Below are 21406 nucleotides of genomic sequence, written 5' to 3' on the forward strand. Positions count from 1 at the left end.
TAACGAAATGATTTTATAAAATGTAGTGCAAATATTTCAAGGTAATATCCATATAACAAAAACAAGTAAACAGTTTTTACACAGCCTGATTTTTGGCCTGTCTTAGTAACTTCTAGTGGTTGTTGAAGTGTAGAGGCTTTGTTCCCCACATAAAAATTATAAAGAAAAAGAAAAGGTTTCATCCCATTCGAAATTTTTCACTTTTCCAACAACTTCAAAATGAATTTTGAAAAATTGTTTCATTTTTTAAAAAGTGTTTTCGGCATTTTGGCACGATCTTCACTTTTTAAAATATATACTTTACACTTTTTCAGTTAAAAAAATAGTTTCAGGGAAGTGTTACTTTCACTTATTTTTAAAAGACGTGTCCTTAACATTTTGCAGAGGGGAAAAAATAAATAACGAGAAATAGTTTTAATTGTTTTTTTCCATGCTTTTCCGCGCCTTCTAACTTTTATAAAACTTTTTCTACCCATTTCCAGAAGGAAAAAAAGAGGTGGGAGGGAGGAAGAAATAATTATTTTAAAGTAAGTCAAATTATTCCCGCATCTTCAAGTTTCAAAAGAAAAATTGGCACATTTTTGTAAAAAAAAAAAATTTGCCAAAACCCCATTTTTTTGATGAAAAACTTGTTACTGAAAAACTTTGATCAGCCCTAGTAATATCCCTTTATAGCGGACTCGTGTGTGTTCTCCTTTTCTCATTTGGAACTAATAGTTGTACTTTATTTCTAGCCTAGTTCTCTGATATGCCCTTAGCACAATGTTTTTAAATCCTGCAGTGAAAGAGTTATTTAGTTATTGGAGTGTATGGACATAGGTAATGGTGGAGTCTACAGCCATATTCAGATTGTTCGTAAGTTCCTTAGAGTTGCACCCATTTACACCAGGTCTAAATTTAACAGCATAATCAGTGCTCCTATTGGCTAGAATAATCTGATTTCAAGTAACGGTGACAATTTTCCTTGAGTTTTGTAGCTGGACAAATAGCTCAGAGCAGTTATAAGCTGCTTATAGGAGCAGAGCTGATTGGAAAAATTGGTTGACTTTTCAGCAGAAAATGTAGGCTATTTGTTTAAAAAAAAATTTTCTGCTAAAATGTTTTGGTAGTCTGATTTTTCATGAAAAATCAGATTTTTAGAGGAAAACACACTTTCCATTAAAAAAGTTATGTAAAAAAAATCCAGCAAAAAACAAAAATAATTTTCCATTGAAATATGAGTTGACTGGAAATTTCTGAGCAGCCCTAGCTGGCAGGTGCTAGCAAGCACCAACTCTCAAGCTTGTCAGACTGTTATATGTCTCTCAAACTCCTTTAACATTTCTTTTTGTATTAAAATCCAAGTTAATCATGTTATTAGAGACATACAAGTGGGCATTTTGTGGTTATTTAATACATGCCAGCCCTAGTCATTACGAAGAATACTTTGGACTAAATAACAACTGGTGTCAATTATACTGTACGTTCTTCCTTTTGTTTTGTATTTTTTTACTCTGTTTGTCCAGCACCTAGCACAGTGGGAGCCCAATACTGTTTGGGGTATCTACGTACACCTGCAATGTAACCTAAATAAGATAAACTAAAGTCAAAAGGAGTTGCTCTCACTTGCCCCCGGTGTACATTTGGACTTGGCTTTGTTCCAGTTTTCACCTACGTTGTAAATGCAGAGTATGTAAAAGAGAAGCTCAGTTTTTAAGAGTTTGCCATTTTAATAATACAGCAACTAACTTGGTACTGGAGAGAAGAACAATGTTAATTTAAAAGTATCCGTCTTTAGGTACCAATCATTTCCAGCTTCCTTTATTCCTTTGAATTATGAAAGGTTTTCCCCTCCCCACTTTATTCACAGATCTCCTGCTTTCCCTTCCCTAATCAATATTGTTTCTTATAGTACAGAAGGTTTAATTGAGAACTGCTGCCTGTGTGCCTCTGTATAACCGCTTGCTATATATGAAATTCCTTTCTCTCATCCTCCTCTGTTGCGAGGAGAAGTTTGGATCCAAATAGTCAAAAACGATGACTGGTCCAGGCTGTACTGGAGAAGGTCTCAGCTGCATCAATGAAACCCAGTGGGGGAAAATCCTGGCATTGATAATATGTCAACTGCTCACAGCAGAGTCATGTCAAGTTGCCACACGGTACCACCTTATTTTCCTGGGTTGCTACTCAGACTCGGTAACAGAACTGCAGGACTGGTTAATGGGAAGATTGGGGTCCTTCGCATATACTAACACACTCTGGGCAAAATTTTGCCTGCAGTCACAGGGTTTAACTGAGGACAGACTGTAGCTAACCATGAAGTTGTTTTAAGTAGAGGATTGGTGCAAACCACAAGGTGCAGATAAGAATCTGGGATTTCTCAACATTTATGACTGTTCTGGGGTATTGGTTCAAACCCGTTTCTATGTCTGAAGTTACATACCAATATATCTCTGGATCGTATTCTATCTGTAGTTACAGCCATGCAACTCCATTAAACTGAATAGAGTCACGTCAGTTTAAAATGAGGACAAAATAGCTGGGCTGTACAAAAATGCAGCTTAGGTTGGGGCACCCACATCACTCAATATTCTTATCTTTGGAATATTAGAAGGTCACCCCTATAAGTCCACAAAGGATGGATTCCACATTTTAGTACTGGAGCACAGTTTGGCCATGGGAATCTACTTCACCTATATTTTCAGACTATAACTGTGAAGGAAACAGAGCTTTAGACGTCCCTCTCTTCCTCGGAAGATGTTGCCCAAAGCTAATATATTTGAGATTGCCTCCAAAGCATAGGGCCAGATTCTACACTTTGGAAATTCCTTTACTTTCAGTTGGATTGCAAGGATGCAACAGAGGGCAGAGTTTGGCCAATAAAATATTAACTGTAGGTCAGCCATTTTAGAGAGAAAAGCCTAATGAAAGACCTGGGATGGTCGCTGTGCCAGATATTAATCTATACTGCCTGCCAAATATTGCTGCAGTTTCTCAGGTAAAAGTCCGCAGTTTTGTTATACAAGGTTCCTTCTCATGTACATTAATACACTGGCTTTTCCGTGGTACATATTCTCAGGGAAGAAGATTAAATGAACAACAACTGCACGTCTCAGGTGCACAGGACAGTGACTGGATAACAATCAGTCTTTTTGGTCTTTATCTTTTATGATAGCTTAACTAAAAATACATGCAATCTGTTGCAGACCTTCTGAAACTAAAGTGTTCTTAGCAATAAATGCTCTATTTTTATTTTTTACTAGAGGTGGTGTTTAAATTTATAAACTGTGAAACAATATGCAATGCCCTGCGTTCCTGTGTTTCTCCAGGACAAATAATTCAGCTGGATGGTGCCATCTGTGCCAGTGGCAATGTGGAGAAGACAATCATAGCAGAGACTGAAAAATAGAACAAGCAGGAGGAGTTCACCCCTAGGGAGCTCACAATGGAGATAATGCAAACTGGTAGAATAGGAGTTAATGGAGAGACACATAACAGGAGTCAACTGCATCAATTCCATAATATCAGTTAATTCTACTGGGAAAAGATGATGGAAACAGCTATCTCAAGCTGCAAGCCAAGCTGCAGTAGGCAGAGTAGTACAAGACACCAGGAAAACAGAAGAGAAAGCAAAGAAACTTGACAAATAAAAACTGAAAAACTTTAGCGAGATGCACTTTAAGAGGTGAAGAGATGGAAGAAATTAGCAAGCAAATCATCCCAGAAAAGTATCGCCAACCAAATAGAAGCAGTTGTGATGAAGGTTTTTATGGCACAATGGCTGCAGAAATTGATTGATATTGCAGAGTAAAGCTAGCTAACAGAGTCAGAAGAAAATGAAATAGTAGAAAGAATATGCATTGACTACAGCAAAACAGATAAAGCTGGTATTTGACACAGCAAATGGGAACTGGAGAAAAGGTCACTTGGGTGAATTAGAGAATGCTGCAGAAGATTCAGTAAATGCGAAATAAAAGGAGCTAAAAGAGGAGGCACTTCTCTCAAGAGAATTGGAACTCCCTGTACTTAGAATCATAGACTATCAGGGTTGGAAGAGACCTCAGGAGATCATCTAATCCAACCCCCTGTTCAAAGCAGGATCAATCCCCAAATGGCCCCCTCAAGGAGGGAACTCACAACCCTGGGTTTAGCAAGCTAATGCTCAAACCATTGAGCTATCCCTCCCCCCCTCACTTTCTGTGAGGTGGAAACTCAGCAGCTTTCAGGATTGGGACCTGATCACCCATGGCCATTGACCTGAACAGGAGCAAGTCCCCAAGTTAACTACATAAGTGCCTGTTTTTGAGAAAAATGTTGGACACCTTGGAGTGCCAGTTTTAAACTGTCTTTTAGAGAAGGAATATTCTCAGAAAACTCAATGGCAGTAGCCTGTACTCAGTGGAACACAGAAAATCATGATGAGGCTATTCAGAAGCATAACAAAACAAAAGAAAATCATACTGTAACTGCATAAATAGGGCCCTACCAAATTCACAGTCATGAAAAATGTGTCACACACTGTGAAATCTGGTCTTTTCTGTGCTTTTCCCCTATACTATACAGATTTCACAGATGAGACCAGCGTTTCTCAAATTAGGGATCCTGACCCAAAAGGGAGTTGGGGGGTGAGGGGGAGGTCACAAGGTTATTTTGGGGGTGTTGCAGTATTGCCACCCTTATTTCTGTGCTGCTACCTTCAGAGTTAGGTGGCCGGAGAGTGGTGGCTGCTGATTGAGGGCCCAGCTCTGCAGGCAGCAGTGCAGAAGTAAGGGTGGCAACACCATACCATGCCATCCTTCCTTCTGTGCTGCTGCTGGTGGCGGCTCTGCCTTCTACGATTCTATGATTCAGAGCTGGGCTCCTGGCCAGCAGCCACCGCTCCCCAGCTGCCCAGCTCTTAAAGCAGCACCATCACCAGTAGCAGTGCAGAAGTAAGGGTAGCAGTACCGCAACCCCGCCTACAATAACCTTGCAACACCCCCATAATTCCTTTTTGGGTCAGGAACCCTATAATTACAACACCATGAAATTTCAGATTTAAATAGCCGAAATAATGAAATTTACTATTTTTAAAATCATTTGACTGTGAAATTGACCAAAATGGACCATGCTTTTGGTAGGGCCCTACACATAAATGCAGACCTTGGGAAACTGACAGAATAAAACTGGAAAAGGAAAGATACAGAATATTTGTGAAAGAAAGAAAAATCAGGTCTGTAAAGAAAACTTGAAAAATGTAAGGGTTCAGGTGGATGATACAATTATAAAAAATACTGCCGTGGACATAAACCTGGTGTTGTACTTCGTCATGGACTACTCTACCTAGGGACCTCTCTGACTTTCATCACTATAGCCTGTGTGTGTCTTAGTTACTTAAAAAGAGACCCCACAAAAATAATCTCTCTCTCCTTCTACCTTTCCAGCCAGTCTACAAAGGAAACAGCTGATTGTTTGATAGGATTTTTTGCTAGGTTTGGATAAAAAATGCAATGTTAGTTATGTGAGAAATTTAAAATATCGAAGTATTTTTGTTCCAAAACGGAATGAAATGTCAACATTTTGAAATTTCCACACACAAAAATATTTCCAACAGTTCTGAACTGAAATGCATTTAAAAATTAACATTTTAGAGGTGAAATGAACAAAATTTCAAATATAATCTAGTTGCGCCGAGGCACTGGGTCTGTCCTAGGACAGATGTACTGGGGGATGGAGGAGGTTGTGTCTCCTGACATGGTACAGAGGGTGTTTGCAGGGAACGTTCCATTGCCAACAGTCTGAGCGTTTATCTCCTTGTTCTTCCCAGATCTGGACTTAAGAGCTAAGCACTTCTGGGGGATGTGGGACTCTTCCAGGCAATGGATGCACTTGGAGTGTCTGTCACTCACTGGTATAGCCTCACAGCAGGAAAGGCAGCATTTGAATCCTGGCAAAACAGAATATCCCTCTAGGAGAGAACAGGTCTCCTGGGGAGAAAGAGAGGGAAAATAATCCTCTCATCTTAATTACTTAACTATACTGACACTAACAACAACTATAACCTAACTAAAAAGAACAGGAGTACTTGTGGCACCTTGGAGACTAACAAATTTATTTGAGCATGAGCTTTCGTGAGCTACAGCTCACTTCTTCGGATGCAGCTGTAGCTCACGAAAGCTCATGCTGAAATAAATTTGTTAGTCTCTAAGGTGTCACAAGTACTCCTGTTCTTTTTGCGGATACAGACTAATGCGGCTGCTACTCTATAACCTAATGAACTTTGATAGGAAAAAGAGGTAAAGAGAAAGGCTGAGTATGCTTTAGGAGGACTTGCTAGTACTTCATCTCTAGCCAAGGTGGTAGAGAATGAAATGAGGGTGGTTTGCCCGTGCCCCCCTGCATAGCCTCAGCATCTGCCACAAGGAGGCATAGGGCAGATGTGCATGCCAAATGGGCACTACCAAATAGAAATCTCTGATCAAAGGCCTGAGAGGTGCATGCACACCTGAAATGGAGCATCCATAGGGACACTACTTGAAGAAGTGGCTTCAGATCTTCAACAGCCCAGGGACAGTGGAGGCTGAGAGCTGTGCTCTGTCATCTGGGAACATTTATCTAAATATGGCTTCCTACACTCATTGCAAGGGGATTGTTGGAAGTGTCAGGTTCACATATTACCAGGGAGTAGGAGTCATTGAGCAGGGCCCTCTGGAGGAAGCATCTGGAGGGGTTCAGTATTTAATGGGGAAGTGAGTGCAGAGAGTAAAACATTTAGGTGATGTGTTCACAATAACCTGTGTCACTAAGCATTGAGGCTGCTGCGTTTTGAATTAGTTGGGAATTTTTTCAAGGCACATGGTTTCATTCCTAGAGTTGCAATAATCTTGGCAAGGGGTCATCATAAATGTGTGTCTCACCATGGATGACCAGGTCCATGCCTTGGCAGGACAGGGTACAAAGACAGAGGTGACACTCCTTGTAATAACCAAAGAAACAGTTGAATGCAGATGCCCACTCTCTGAGATTTGCATTCCCTTCATCCTGTGAAGAAAGTATCAGAAATCCTGAAATGCTTAATAGAAGTTAGGGTTTAGAATATCTTTCTGTTTAAGAGAAAAATATGCAAGTAATAAAACTGATGAAGGGTTTGATGATTAATCCATGACTAATGAAGTTGAAGACTCAATCTAGGAATCATGTTATATTGCTAAAGAGCGACCCTATTTGTATTCAGGAGAAAAATATTAATGACTGGAATGTAATCTTAATCTGTACACTCCCACTTTACATCTTAATACTGTACACTCCACTTTACTATTCAGAGACTTAACTCCTTTTAAAAAGTGTGGGAAGCTCCAGAACCCTACAGAGTGATGTAGAGCTCTTCTGCTGACTCATCCTAATGTCAGGTTCTAGGACCTGTGATAAAGTTCCTCCTCTACCTTGGTGGGTCCTGCATGTATTGGCAGATTTTGCTAGCCTCAGAGATCTTCCTGTGTTGGATCAGGAGTTAGGAGGTTTTGGGGGGAACCCAGGCCCACCCTCTACCCCAGGTTCCAGCCCAGGGCCCTGTGGACTGCAGCTGTCTAGAGTGCCTTCTGGAACAGCTACACGACAGCTACAATTCCCTGGGCTACTTCCCCATGGCCTCCTCCCAACACCTTTTTTGTCCTCACCACAGGACCTTCCTCCTGATGTCTGTTAACGGTTGTACTCCTCAGTCCTTCAGCAGCACATCCTCTCACTCCCAGCTCCTTACACATACCTCATTAACTGGAGTGAGAGCCTTTTTATCCCAGGTGTCCTTATTAGTCTTAATTAATTCTAGTAACTTCCCAATTGGCTACAGGTGTCCTAATTAGCCTGCCTGCCTTAATTAGTTCTAGAAAGTTCCTGAGTGTTCTGCAATAGTCCCTGTTATCCTACCCAAGAAAAAGGGACCTGCTTAACCTGGAGCTAATGTATCTACCTTAGACCACTCTCTTGTAGCCATCTGGCCTGACCCTGCCACAGACCCGACAGAGAGGTGCAGGCTTCTTCTAAAGTTAGGTGGTAGGATCTTACGTAAAGATGCAGAATTATTTTTGCTAAATCATGCTGGCAAGTGGATACTATTAACTCCAACCCATGATATAAATAGGTGTTAGAGCTGCTAAACCCTAGAACAAGTCAAATTCCAGAGAACATTTTAATTTAACAATTAAGAAACTCCAGGAAGCAGATAAGATTGGGCCATATTCTGTGTGCATGCTTTGAGTAAGATGAGATGGCCACCTGCTTACATCCATGTATATATATTAAGAAAACTGTATTTCTTTTTTAAACCATCATTTTCTTCTGAACCCCACTTTGACATGAACAATGAAACATATGGACTCTGGGATGGTTCTAATACTTAATGCTAAGATGCAAACTGTGATTACGTTTTTTCTTTTTTGAGAAAACATGGAAAATATCACTCAGCAAGAGAGCTCTAATGAGGAATCAAAGTAATAGGAAATGTTCATGCACATTCAAAATATTTCATTCCAATATCAGGAATTTATGTACTTTAAGAGAACTATATCTAACCTAGACAAATGTTTTGTTAAATCACTAATGTTTGGATTCTGCTAAAAGGTAATCTTTGTCACTTTCAGATTGCAAAGCAATGAAATGAGTATCCACTAGAACTGGATTTAAAAAAGACTAAATAAGAAACATCAGAAGTTAACCAGCACAACATGAGACACATGATGTATACTCAGAATCATTCTAAAAGCATTTTGCCTTTCTCATGAGAGTGTAAGTGCTAATTACAGCCCCCCTGCTGTTCTTCACTCTGAAAATGCAACAAATTTTGCTGGCCGGCCAGCCAGCCTCAAAAACTCAAGTGAATCTTTTGTAGCCCCAAGAAATCCGCACAGGAAATCCTTGCACTGTGTAAATACATCTCTCCCAAATTACAACAGTGCACTGAAATGACTATTTTTATATTGTAAACAATCACCTGTGATTTAGCATTCTTGATCTGATCCTACATCTGAAAATGGAGGAAAATAGTTCAGAATACCAACTTCAATCATTTACCTCATTGCATAACCTATTAAAATGAGTGACTGTGGAAATGTATTGTGTATGTGATGAACTACTGGTTTCGTGGTTAATAAATCAATAGCGATTGTTAAAGTTTACAATTTCAGAACAATGTTTGCCACAGCTCAACCACTGCAGAGGAAAAATGAGAGTGGTTTCCAGGGATTCCAAAGAGAAAATTTCATGCTTAAACACTAACACTGAAAGAACTTTTAACAGCAAATTATAACTGTTTCATGTTTGCATTCTGTAGGCAGGGAACATAAGAAATTTAGACCGAAGTAAATCATAATTTGTATCTCAAAATTCCATACTGACAAATTCACATCGTCTGTTGTTTCACATACTTTTATCAGCTCTTCTTCACACCAACCTAACTTATCCTAATCCTTTAAATCTCCAAGTGTAATTATTTGCTTCTTTAACTTTCCAAACCAAAAACTGCTTAGTTTTATTAGTATTTCAATGCTCAACATAAAATAGTTCCAAATTTGGACCAACCTTAAAACTGATTAAATTATATTTATTTAGATTTATACAAAAAGTTAAAAAAGACATGGATCCAAGTTACAAAATAAAATGTAAATGCCCACAGAAAACCAAACTCCTCTTTAACTCAAGTCTCTGATTTATCCCACAATCTGATTCCCCCCAACTCTGAAGCATCTCATATCAATAGATATTTCAGCAGCACCTCATGATCAAAAGTTATTGAAGAATGCTGACAAATCTAACAGTATCAGAACAGAAACCTGATCTTCACATATTGCTAAGCGGAGATGTCTATCAATGCAACCAAGTGCAGTTTCAGTGCCAAATATGAGTGCAAAAATTCTGCATCCCATCAGATTTGGCTCAAGACTTCTGCCTCTGGTGCATTAGCTATATTCCCTCCTGCTTCATTAGTCACGGGCCATCTGTAAACCATGGTGAGCTGCAAGGATGAAATCAGCAAAGAGGATCTTTCTGGCCTTTATGCCAACATACTCTCCAGGGCAGGATACCAAAAGAGTATTGAAGTAGGAAAAAATTGCGCCACAACTAGAATTCTTTTAAACAGAGAAACTATTTGAATTGATGCAGTGGTGTCTGGGATGCGATCTTGTCTAAGGAGCAGGGTCAGGCTTCTTTCCTGAAACAATGCTACTGGCTCATGACTAGTAATGGGATGGGGAGCAGAATGGTAGCACCACTCACAGTTGTTTTCCTGTTGGCCTTGTGTGGAGAGGAGCAGCTTACAGTTCTGAGAGGTACTTGTCAAGCCCTCCAGGCTTTTGGCCAAAAGTGGTGAGTACCTGTTAATCTTAAGGTGCTACCGGACTCCTTGTTGTTTTTGTGGATACAGAATAACATGGCTATTACCCCCGATAAATTATAAAGAAAGGGTATCGGTTACAGGCAAACAAAATAGGGGCTAATGTGAGGGAGTGAGGATGTCCTAGCTTGATGGAAACAGTCATACAGCAAATGAAAGTTCTGTTTCTATGGGGCTGTGATTGGGGTAAGGGAACAGAATTGCCTCAATTCCACTAGCTGCTAAAAGTCATTAAAAAAACCAACCCAAAACCAACAGCCCTCCTATACATGTTCCAATAAAATATGCTCCTGGCTGTAGTGAAATGAGATACTGATCCTTTGCAGAAGAATTTTGTTCTAATTCTCTGGTTGGTTTCAAAAGTGAATGATAGACTTATTGTATGCAGCAGAATGAATTTCATATTTCCTTGCAGCCCATTCTACATATCTAGCATCTCCTTTGGTATTTCTCTTCCCAGACAAACAAAAATCACAACAGGCCTAGACATACCTTATTAGCAAGTCTCCATCTTTCACTTAGCTGGTAGTGAAGCTGTACTAGCTAACTTTGCATTCTGTCTTCAAGAACCCTGTCTCTTCAGTCTGTCACACACACTGAAGATGGCACTATTTTCTTGGGCAGATAAGAGCAAAGTACCTGTAATGTATATTTAAAAGTGCCAATCACATTGATTGACATGGTGGGCTGTCAGCCAAGCTGAGCTGCATCTTTGAAGCTGCGTACATTTCATTCTCTCTGTTTTATGTACAGCGGGACAAGTAACACTGCCCATGAATTATTTACATTCACCAGAGTACTGCACATCATTAGCAACAATATCGGATCTGCCACTTTGAACTGGCTGAGTTCATAAAGCCATCCACAGTCTGATTCACAATGGACATTGTTTAGAGGCTGCTGCACAGCATATGTAAAATCAGAATGGTCTAAGAGTGAAATGTTTTCTCTGGTGGCCCCAGGAGCATTGCCTGCCACTCAAACATTCTATGGAGTTTTATTATTTATTCAGAAATTTCACACTAAGAGCTGTCTTTGGTGAATATTCTGTCACTGAAGCTGTTTATACTAAATGTTAGGAGCAGAGTCTGCTAACAAATATTGCCGGTTGTGTTCACTCCCCCCCCCCCCCCCGTCATAGCAAAAGCCTTTCACAATCTAAGGGAACAATCCTATGTTTTCTAGCTAAAATAAAATCCCGGTATCTCATGAGACAAATGATCGTGCATTGGATGTGTTAGCACACTACCAGTAATGAGTACCATACCTACACACAATGAACAGTCAAACCATTCTTTGGAATCATTACATATTTAGACACCAGGGATGGATGAATCATTTCAAATAAAATAACTTCACCCTGAACTCACACTGAATCAGACCAGAACCATTTCTGAAATTTAAAAAGCTTGGCTAACTCTTGTTCTCTAACTATATTTCTTTTTTGCGTGCCTTTGCAGTGTTTGGGCTGATCTGGATGGGGAAATGTCCAGATATCTTCTCACTATTTTCAGTAACGACTTGGAGAGTATGCATATAAAATCTGCAGATGACACTAAGCTGGGAGAGGTTGCAAGCCCTTTGGAGGACAGGATTAGAATTCAAAATGACTTTGACAAATTGGAGAATTAGTCTGAATTCATCAAGATGAAATTCAGTAAAGACAAGTGCAAAGGGAAAATCAAACACACGACTAAAAAATGGGAAATGTCTGGCTAGGCAGTAGTACTGCAGAAGAGGATCTGGAGTTTATAGTGGATCACAAACTGAATATGAGTCAACAATGTGATGCTGCTGTGAAAAGTCTAATATTCTGGGGTATATAAACAGGAGTGCCATATGTAAGGCATGGGAGGCAATTCCCCCACTCTACTCAGTACTGATGAGATCTCAGCTGGAGTACTGAGCGCAGTTCTGGGCACACGCTGGTGGAAAGATGTGGACAAATTGGAGAGAGTCTAGAGGACAGCAACACAGATGATCAAAGGTTTAGAAAACCTAACCTGTGAGGAAACATTAAAAAAAACTGGGCATGTTTAGACTTGAATAATGAAGACTGAGGGAAGACCTGATAAAAGTCTTCAAATATGCTAAGAGCTGTTACAAAGAGGACAGTGATCAATTTTCTCCATGTCCACAGAAGAGAGGACAAGAAGGAATGGGCTTAATCTATAGCAAAGGAGATTTAGCTGAGATATTAGAAAAAACTTTCTAACTCTAAGTGTAGTTAAGTTCTGGAACAGGCTTCCAACGGAGGCTGTGAAATCTCCAACACTGGCGTTTTTTAAAAACAGGTTGGACAAATACCTGTAAGGGGTGGTCTAGATTGATTTAGTCTTGTGCAGGGGGCTGGACTAACTTCTCAAGGTCCCTTCCAGCCCTACATTTCTATGATTCTATGACAAAACAGGAAGCACTATAAATATCTTTAAAATTCTATGCCTCTGAGAAATTTCTAGACTAAATTTTTCAGATCCCAGGAGCTCCAGATAGAAGTGGGAAGTTCAAATAAGGACCCAGACTTTTGGATTCTTGACAAAACTCAATCTCCAAACATTTCACCACTCTCTAATACACAATTTGTTTATGTCAATAGACTAACGTATGGCTACGTCTCTTTCTCTCTCACACACACACATACACAGAGTACCAATTGTGTTATCAAATTCCTGCTCCAATTAGTACATGCCACTGGTATATACAATAAGGCCAGGATTCTACAATGAAAACATATAGACTCCCAGTGATTACAACATGGTTCCGTCCAGATATGAGTGTCTGCTTGTGTGGTTCTCTTTGCAAAAATAGGGCAAAAATCTGTAATGTGTCTGTGCAACTTTTGGCTCCTCTCAACTTTACTCCTTTAAAGTGTATACTTCATACTTCACAGTGAGTTCTTAGACTCTAACTTTTTCCCACAGATTAAAGGGAAAAGTACATCTGATATGGGCACATTTCATGTGTCCTTCTCAATGTGTTCCTAATGGCATGGGCATGGGATGCAAAAAAAGGAATTTCCCCTTCTATGAGCAACAGCAATGGGTGAACCCACAACATGAACAGAAGAATCTGGAATTGTTATTATAGCTCTAGTATGAAATTTGGGTTGTTGTTTTCCATGCCAGGGGTCTGCTCAGGTTGAATGTTTTTGGAAAATCTCAGCCAAAACAGTTCAATTTTTTCAGAGAACAAAGCTAGTGAAATATATGTTGTTTTGTGTCCGTGAAAAATTCTTGAGACCTTTTGTTATAACTGCTCTAGTATCCGTATAGTGTGGAGCAAAGTTTTAGTCTAGAAATCTTCCTATAAACGCAAGATATATCCCAAATGTATTAGAAAATCATGCATCAAATGTATATAACACCAGTTTAGACTAATCCCAATAACACCCCAGCTATCAAATACAATTGGGCACTATTGTTCATGTATTGTGGGAGTGTCCATGCTTGCAGAAATACTGAGCTTCACTGATAAATTGTCATGTTGACAGATATAACAAAAAATAAATTGGCACCTGTTCCCAAACTGTAGTACTAGATACAATAGTGACGTGTGCAATATACAAAGCTGAATAGAATAGCATGAGTCACGTAATAGTGTTCTGTAACACAACTTTGATTGTAAATGCACATTGTGTTAATAGCTCCCAAAGTGTATCTGTGGTAGATTAAAAATTCAATAGGAAAAAATATGTACTGTCAATTAAAATATTAAGTCTGTTTTTTTTCCTAATGGCTAAACAAGTACTACAAAAAGAAAGGAAAGTCTTACACTGGTTCCATCTACTGCCAGTGTCACAAATAACAGTATCTTTTCTATTTTTAGTAAGTTGCCCACTGCCAGCAGGTGGCAAAGAAGTGACAAACATAATTCAAAGTCCAGTGGCCACATCCTTCCATGAGAACTGTGAAGTGGATGTAAGTTAAGCAGTCAATTTATGACATGGATATGCAGTTTCTCTGAGATGCTTCCATGAAGTTGTATTTTTAGCTTACTGTACTACCAATATAGAGTCTGCCATAATAGAACATGCCAAAAATGAAACATTCTGATCATTGGTGCAAGGTTTTTTGGAATATTGTGCCGAATATAGACTCAGATTGTTGAACTGCTTATTCACAATGGTGAGGTTCCTACCTGAGTAGTCTGACTGAAGTCATTGCATCTACTCAGGTAAGTAGTACTCACCAAGGTGAGTAAGGGTTGTCAACCTAGTCCTTAGCCCGGAGAGGACAAAAGCTATATATTTATTGCAGAGCTATCAGTTAGAAAATCTTTTACATTTTGAACTAAACAAATGTGACATGGAGACATTGAGAAAATCAATATGGAGTCCCACATTTCAATATATACCAAATAGAACTGCATGTTACAAAGTATACAGGGATGCAGGGCCGGCTTTAGGCCTATTCCACCAATTCCCCCGAATCGGGCCCCACGCCTAAGAGGGCCCCGTGCCCAGTGAGAATCCCTTCCCTGGGAAGAGGCGCCTTTTTAATTTTTACTCACCTGGTGGTGCTCCGGGTCTTCAGCGGCACTTCGGCAGCAGGTACTTCACTTGCTCCGGGTCTTCGGCAGACCTGGAGTGAGTGAAGGACCCAGCGCCAAAGTGCCGCTGAAGACTCAGAGCACCACCTGGTGAGTACAAGCCCCACGTGTTCTTTTACATGTGTTTTTTAAAATTTTTTTTTTCTGTCATCCCTGCCGGGACCCTGTCGAAACTGTTCGAATTGGGCCCCACACTTCCTAAAGCCGGCCCTGCAGGGATGTGCACAATAATCTCTTTTAAAGGTCCCTTCCTTTTTGCATATTGAGACTTTTTCATGAAAGGTTTCACATGGCAGCCAGTGCATACTTCGTCAGGACACTTTGGGAGTCCAGTGTAGACCACCAGTGAAATAGGCTGTGGTCAACAATTCCGCTAGCTCCTGAGCTTTAGGATAAAATCCAGGCTCTACTGAAGTCAATGCGAGTTTTGCGAATTGACTTCAGTGGGTCCAGGGTTTCACCAGTAACTTGGAGCCAGCATATGCTGCACAGGATTGAGTTCTTAACATTCACAGAAACACATGGCAAGTCTTTATGGCTGAAATGTCTCCTCCCCTCCCCGCTTATAAATAGGAAAGTCATGAGACCCAAAAGTTAGTGCTCCACAACTTGACATGTCTCAAGCTAGTTTCTTTTAGCTGATCCTTATCTTCACATCATTCATGTAGAATGTTGACAGAAAATTAAAAACATTATAGCAAACAAATGAGCTTCTAATTTTATTTACTTAGAGGAAATGGGATATTGGCTTTTTCCAGGCTTTCTTCACAAACTGAGATTTATTTGGGCCTTTTGCCTCATTTATGGTAAACCTTGTTTTTAGTTTGTTTTGGTTATGGCTCCTGGAGGTCTTCTGGGCTGGGATTCTCTGAACTAAAAGTTATTAGTTATAAAAACAAATTGCAGCACAATGGCATTAGAGCAGAGCCCATGCAGCTGATGTCCCTCCATCTCTCTTTTCTACAACTCCTTGCCTCTAATACAGGCTATCAATCAAAAGGTTCAAAGATATGCTCTGATGTGACTAGATCCAGCAAATGGAGGCAGCATACATGTTCCAAAAATGAAAGTAATAAAAGTAAATGATATGTAGCTCACAGGGGCTCCCTGTGGATTTCACTGTCTTTGGAAGATGGACAAGCTAGGAACCTTAGGGCACATGCATGTGTACACACACACACAAAAACATCCAGGTCTAAAAATTGCCTTAAATAGAAAGGTTTAGAACTTTATAATGAAAGGAGCCTCTACACTGCTAGGCTTGCAACATTTCATGCTCCAGAATTGTAGCATTTATTGTGCTGGTTCCCATGGGCCCTAACAAAATTAGTAGATAAAACACATAACAAGCCTTTGCCACTGGTACAGAATTTGATCCAACTAGCAAAGGCAATTAAACACCACATATCTTTAAACAATGTGAGCAAGCCTTAAATGATCTGCATTGCTTTCCTGAGCACCAGGGCTATGCATTTCTGCATCTACTTGGCACCATTGGTCAGTAATCAATTTGGTCATTCTCTCCTATAGCAAAGATTTTAATAAGGAAAAATTCTTCATATTCCCTCCCTACATGATGCTATTGGCTCTTACTGTTAAAACTGATGCCTGCTGGCAGCCCTATCCTTTCTGCAAGGCTTGGTAGTCCACCAACATTACGTGTACAGTAACTACAATTCATAGTTTGGATTGTGAATAAACTACTAGTCTTTAATGTTCACAGTGAAACTGTTGTCATTAAGAATTAGCCTTAACAAATTCCCCATTAAAAAGGTCTGTGCACACTGTATGAAATGAAACCAAAGGAAGACTCAAAGATGGCTTCACCACACAACCTACCAGAGAGTGTGAGTGAGTGCTGCAAAGAGCTACTCTTAATGGAGGGACAGGGCAGAATCTCATCTTTGCCTCAAAAAGAAGCCATGTTTTTCCCACCTTCTTTCTTCTCTGAAGTGAATACAAGGCACATTTTTAAACCACTCATAGATAGGCTGCGTGACACTGTGTAATGAAATAAGTTCTTTCCAAAGTAACTGATTATGCTTAAGATAACGTGGAACCACCAACTTGTGCAATGGCTAACCAGTGTGATCTTGACCATGTGATCTTGTTTTCATCACCCATGTCTCCCCCCATGTGCACGTGCATGCACGTGCACACACATACACACACACACACACACACTTTTGTTTGCCACACTAGCTAAACTGAATGACCAGGAACCATATCTTCCTCTGTGTTTGTACAGCACCTAGCATAATGGGCCCTGCACCAGGGTGGGACAGGTAGGTGCTATGGAAACACAAATAGATAAATAGTTATAAGAAGAGTAAGACCACAGGAAAATAAACATTTATTTTTAGCTGCATGAAATGTTCCCTTGTCTTTTATACAGGACCGCTCTTAGTTTTGTTTTATTAAGGAAAGCTAGCACTTGTTATGAAACCCTAGAACAGTTTCAAGTTAATCACAAATATCATTCCGTATGCCATAGGAAAATCTGATTTGTCACAAGAGATCGGACCATTGGTCTACAAACTAGCTGACTACATGACTTGCACCATTTAATTTTTACCAAATAAAATAGGACGAGTAGAACTGGTTTATTTGACAAATGTTGTCCCAGGAATAGATTGATGTAAGCAATGTTAAAAAGAAGAAACTTTAGCTTACAAGAAAAGCCATACCAAATTAGAGATTCATCAAGTCAGGTATTTTAGTGCCTGCAATGGATAATACTGGATAATTCACATGCAAGTGAAAAGCCCCCATGTATGTACTTACCTGTTTGCGCCATGCATGGGGGTGTTAGTGTCAGTGCTGGGGAATTTCTTCTTGACCTTGTAGAAAACCAACTTACACCCTCAAACATGACTTAGTACTCTTACCTTCTGCACACATTGCAAATGTACTATACCTTCCTACCCACCCAGCCCCTAAATCAATACAAATCAAGAATGTATTTTAATACCTCAGAATTAATAATACTCAGAATTTATATCCTTCAGTGTGAGTTGTTAGGACCATGCTTCAGCCACAGGACCACAGAATCCTGACATTACAAGATCATGAAGGAAGGGCAGCAAGATCAAAATGCTCTAAAGAGAACTCAAATACCACAGAGAGAAACAGCATGGGATTAAAAGACAGTCTTACTTCATTAGCAAGCTGCTTACAAAGGTGGCATTTGCCTACCTGACATTTGTATTGAATTAGCAGAAACAAAATTCACTAATTTAAAATGGGAGATGCTAATCTGACATGATCATAGGTAAAATCCAAATGCACCAAGACAATGGGAAAGCAGCTGATTTGCTAAAATTTTCATATTCTGTTCATTAAATCAAAACTTGAAAGTCATTACCTTTCAGCTTCCTAAAAGCTGCACTGGAAAATGCTTTAATACATCAGTGATTTTTTTATTGTATTATTGAATTGCTGTCTAGTGATACTAGCTATTACAAGGATTCTGCTGATTTCATTCACATGAATAATTCCCCTTTGTATTCTAAATTACTTCTCTACTGTAGGTAATAAACCCTTTTAGAAAGTTAATAAAAAGATTTTTTGAGAGGTTATGAATGGCTAGACCATCTAATCATGGAACCTTGACATGAATGTGTTTCTTCACAATTATAATATTTTTACCACTTTGCAGTAAATCACTCCTCTTTTTCCAGATGTTTTTAAAAACCTTGTAAAGCTCCCTTCTTTGGGGAACAGATCTGGTTTCTGGCATTCCATGGAGACATGATAGAGAGATACTACAATGCCTTTGCAGGCTCAAACAGATTGCTGTAAAAAAATTTCTGATCAGTCATGTTTTCCATTCTGTAGTGGTACACATTTTCATAATCTATTCCTGTATATCCATCTATTAAAATTAAGTAAGAAAACTTTTTAATTTAAAACAAAGAGAAGGAAGACTCTGCTGAACCAAGTACAGAGTACTGTGTGGTATTATGGTTAATTAGACAGACACTGAGATTAACTAGCCAAATTCTTCCATGTTTGTACCAAGATTACATGAGATCAAAATCTGGCCTCACATCTTCACTTTTTAACTTTTTCAATAGCTGCCACTGTTTCCTCATTTTTAGCCAGTGCTAATCTTCCAAGTACACAGCAGATAAGGGATGCAACTATCCACTCTAATTTACTAATACTGACCCAACCCCAAACTCTGTAGTTAGGTAAAACTCAGTCAGTGAAGTTAAAATAAGGGCCCTTCCCAATAATAGTACACCCTGGTATAAAAGGAGGACCAGTGACATAGACAGTAGAGACATGGGTTCCCAGAGATATAAAGGATGCCTGATATAGGTCTTTGGAAAAATTCAGCTGCAAGGGTCCCTAGAAAATAGCCATATGTTATTCTACACAGTGTAAACTCTACATGAAACTGATAGTGGCTCAGATGGCTGTGATTAGAGCTTAGCTACCAGTATTAAAGTGTGGAAAGTAAATAAGTTAGCATAGTGGCAGAGATGTTTCAGCAGCCCACAGATGTGTGAAGAAATGCTTCTTGCTCCCTGACAAAATACTTCTGCTCCAAGGATATCAAACCTCATTATGCAAAGGCTACTGTTTTTTCTTCAGCCAGTATAGACATAGAGAATATCTTCCAGGGTGATTACAGGTTCATCAAAACACTCAGGATGGGGAGAACATGGAAAATGTAGACCAGCACGCATGCAAGAACCAATTTGAGGGAGTGGATCACTTCTTGGCATTGAGGTATCCAATTTAAAGCTGCCTCTTTCTTCAAGAGTGCCCTCAGCATGCAAGTAATGGTGGCATATGCTGGTATAACACACAGGATAGTATTCCATATGCCCATGAGGTGTCAGGATAAACTGACATGTGAGGAAAATGAAGGATGGAATGAACATTGCAGGGGCTGGAGCTCCAAAGCAGACACTCTAGTCTAAGCCCACAAATTTGATTTTGCTGACCCCACATTGGTATTTGGATACTTTCAAGGTAGTTTGGTGCTGCCGAATGTGATGCAAGACCTGAAGCAATCATTTCTCATTACTTACTCTGACATTCCCATGGACCAAATGTCACTGAGACAGACCAACTTCCCTGGGATGCTAGCCAACACAGTGAATAGAACTTGCTGAAAATAACTAGGAGCAGAGATGAGGCAAAAGGGCAAACACTTAAAGTGAAAGCTGCCATCTAAAGATATAGTATAAATGTAGGAAGACTGCAGCTAGGTTTAGTTAGGTGTATTTGTATTCCTAGGTGAGATCCAGCTTCCACCTACCCTGATAATTGCAAAGGAAATTCTCTAGCAGAAGATACAAGCTATTTATTTGGTACAACAGCTTCAGCTGCTGATAGACAAATGCATACTTAAAATTTCCCCTGGTTACTTCAGTGTCATTATGATGTTGGCGCTCTACAGAGAGGCCTGAACTGGCTCAGTGATGCTTAATTCCTGAAGGTGGCATACTTTTGCCAAGACTTGCTCTTGCAAGGGGAGTGGACTATGTTTTAAATGTTGCATGACTGCTATGCTAGACTGACTGATCTGTGGGAGCATATCAAAATGCAAGATACCAGTAGAAGAGAGCAAGAAAAAGATAGGCTCATGAAAAAGTCAATATGTAGGATAGCTTGGTTCTTGAAATTGGAAATTCAGTAGTGAAATGAATTAATTCCCAGAATTTTATAACCCATAGACGTTACAGAGATGCTAGCTACATGGATGATCTTTTTGTACTCAGTCACAGTTATTGATTTCTTGTAAGCTGTTATCTTTGAGGACTACAGAGACATTTGAACTTGCTCATCATTGAACTGTTCCTATGTATAAGGCTCTGGAAACATAAGTAAATATGTAGCTAAATTTCTATATCTATTGTGCAAATAGGGTGACCAGATGAGAGGGAGAAAATATCGGAACACATGGGGGGCGAGGAAAACTCTCTACAGTAAGGGTAAAGCTCGTCTGTGCCGGCAGAGCCAAAAAAAAAAAAAAGGCAAGTGCTGCCAGTGGAGCAGTGAGAGAGAAAAAAAAAAGCCGAGTGCTGCCGGCGGAACCAAAGATTGGTCGGGACATGGGACAAACACCCTATGTGCAAAGTATTTATAACATCTATTATCCACAGGAAATATTTGGTGAAAATGTATGGAAGTATTACTGCTACAGCACAATAAATTATTTGTATTTATCATTACAGTGATTTTTTATTTCATGTAGCAAGAAAAGTTGCATCAATAATTCACAAAACTAGAATATATGTCAATGATCCAGACACTGAAGTGTAGTTGGGGCTTCTATGGGTAGACATCACCTATACTGATTTGAGACAGATATAATATGGTCTTCACTCACTGCTCTAAACTGGCTCTGGGCACATTTTGAGGACCCAGTTTTACCTGTTCAGTTTCAGTTGCCACCAGCCTCCATTTATTCTATTCATGTTCTTCCACCACTCTCACTGCCATGATATCTGAGATGCTTCCAACAGCGCACGAAACAACATGGCTGTAACATCT

The 21406-nt window shown here is 39.6% G+C and overlaps 1 protein-coding gene across 2 annotated transcripts in view; it reads right to left on the minus strand.

Moving 5' to 3' along the window:
- PDE7B (phosphodiesterase 7B) overlaps nt 1–21406 on the minus strand; it is a 708282-nt gene that overhangs the window by 669081 nt on the left and 17795 nt on the right. The window contains exon 1 of one of the 2 annotated variants that reach the window (XM_050949721.1): nt 6876–6958. The exons of the other annotated variant lie outside the window; for it this stretch is intronic. Within the exon in view, the coding sequence (XP_050805678.1) occupies nt 6876–6878 (3 nt within the window). The 5' untranslated portion in view covers nt 6879–6958. Of the gene's footprint in view, nt 1–6875; nt 6959–21406 lie in introns of those variants that run through there. 2 annotated transcript variants of the gene reach the window in all.

Source organism: Gopherus flavomarginatus, chromosome 4 (assembly GCF_025201925.1).
Source record: "Gopherus flavomarginatus isolate rGopFla2 chromosome 4, rGopFla2.mat.asm, whole genome shotgun sequence".
In the NCBI taxonomy this organism is placed as follows: domain Eukaryota; kingdom Metazoa; phylum Chordata; order Testudines; family Testudinidae; genus Gopherus; species Gopherus flavomarginatus.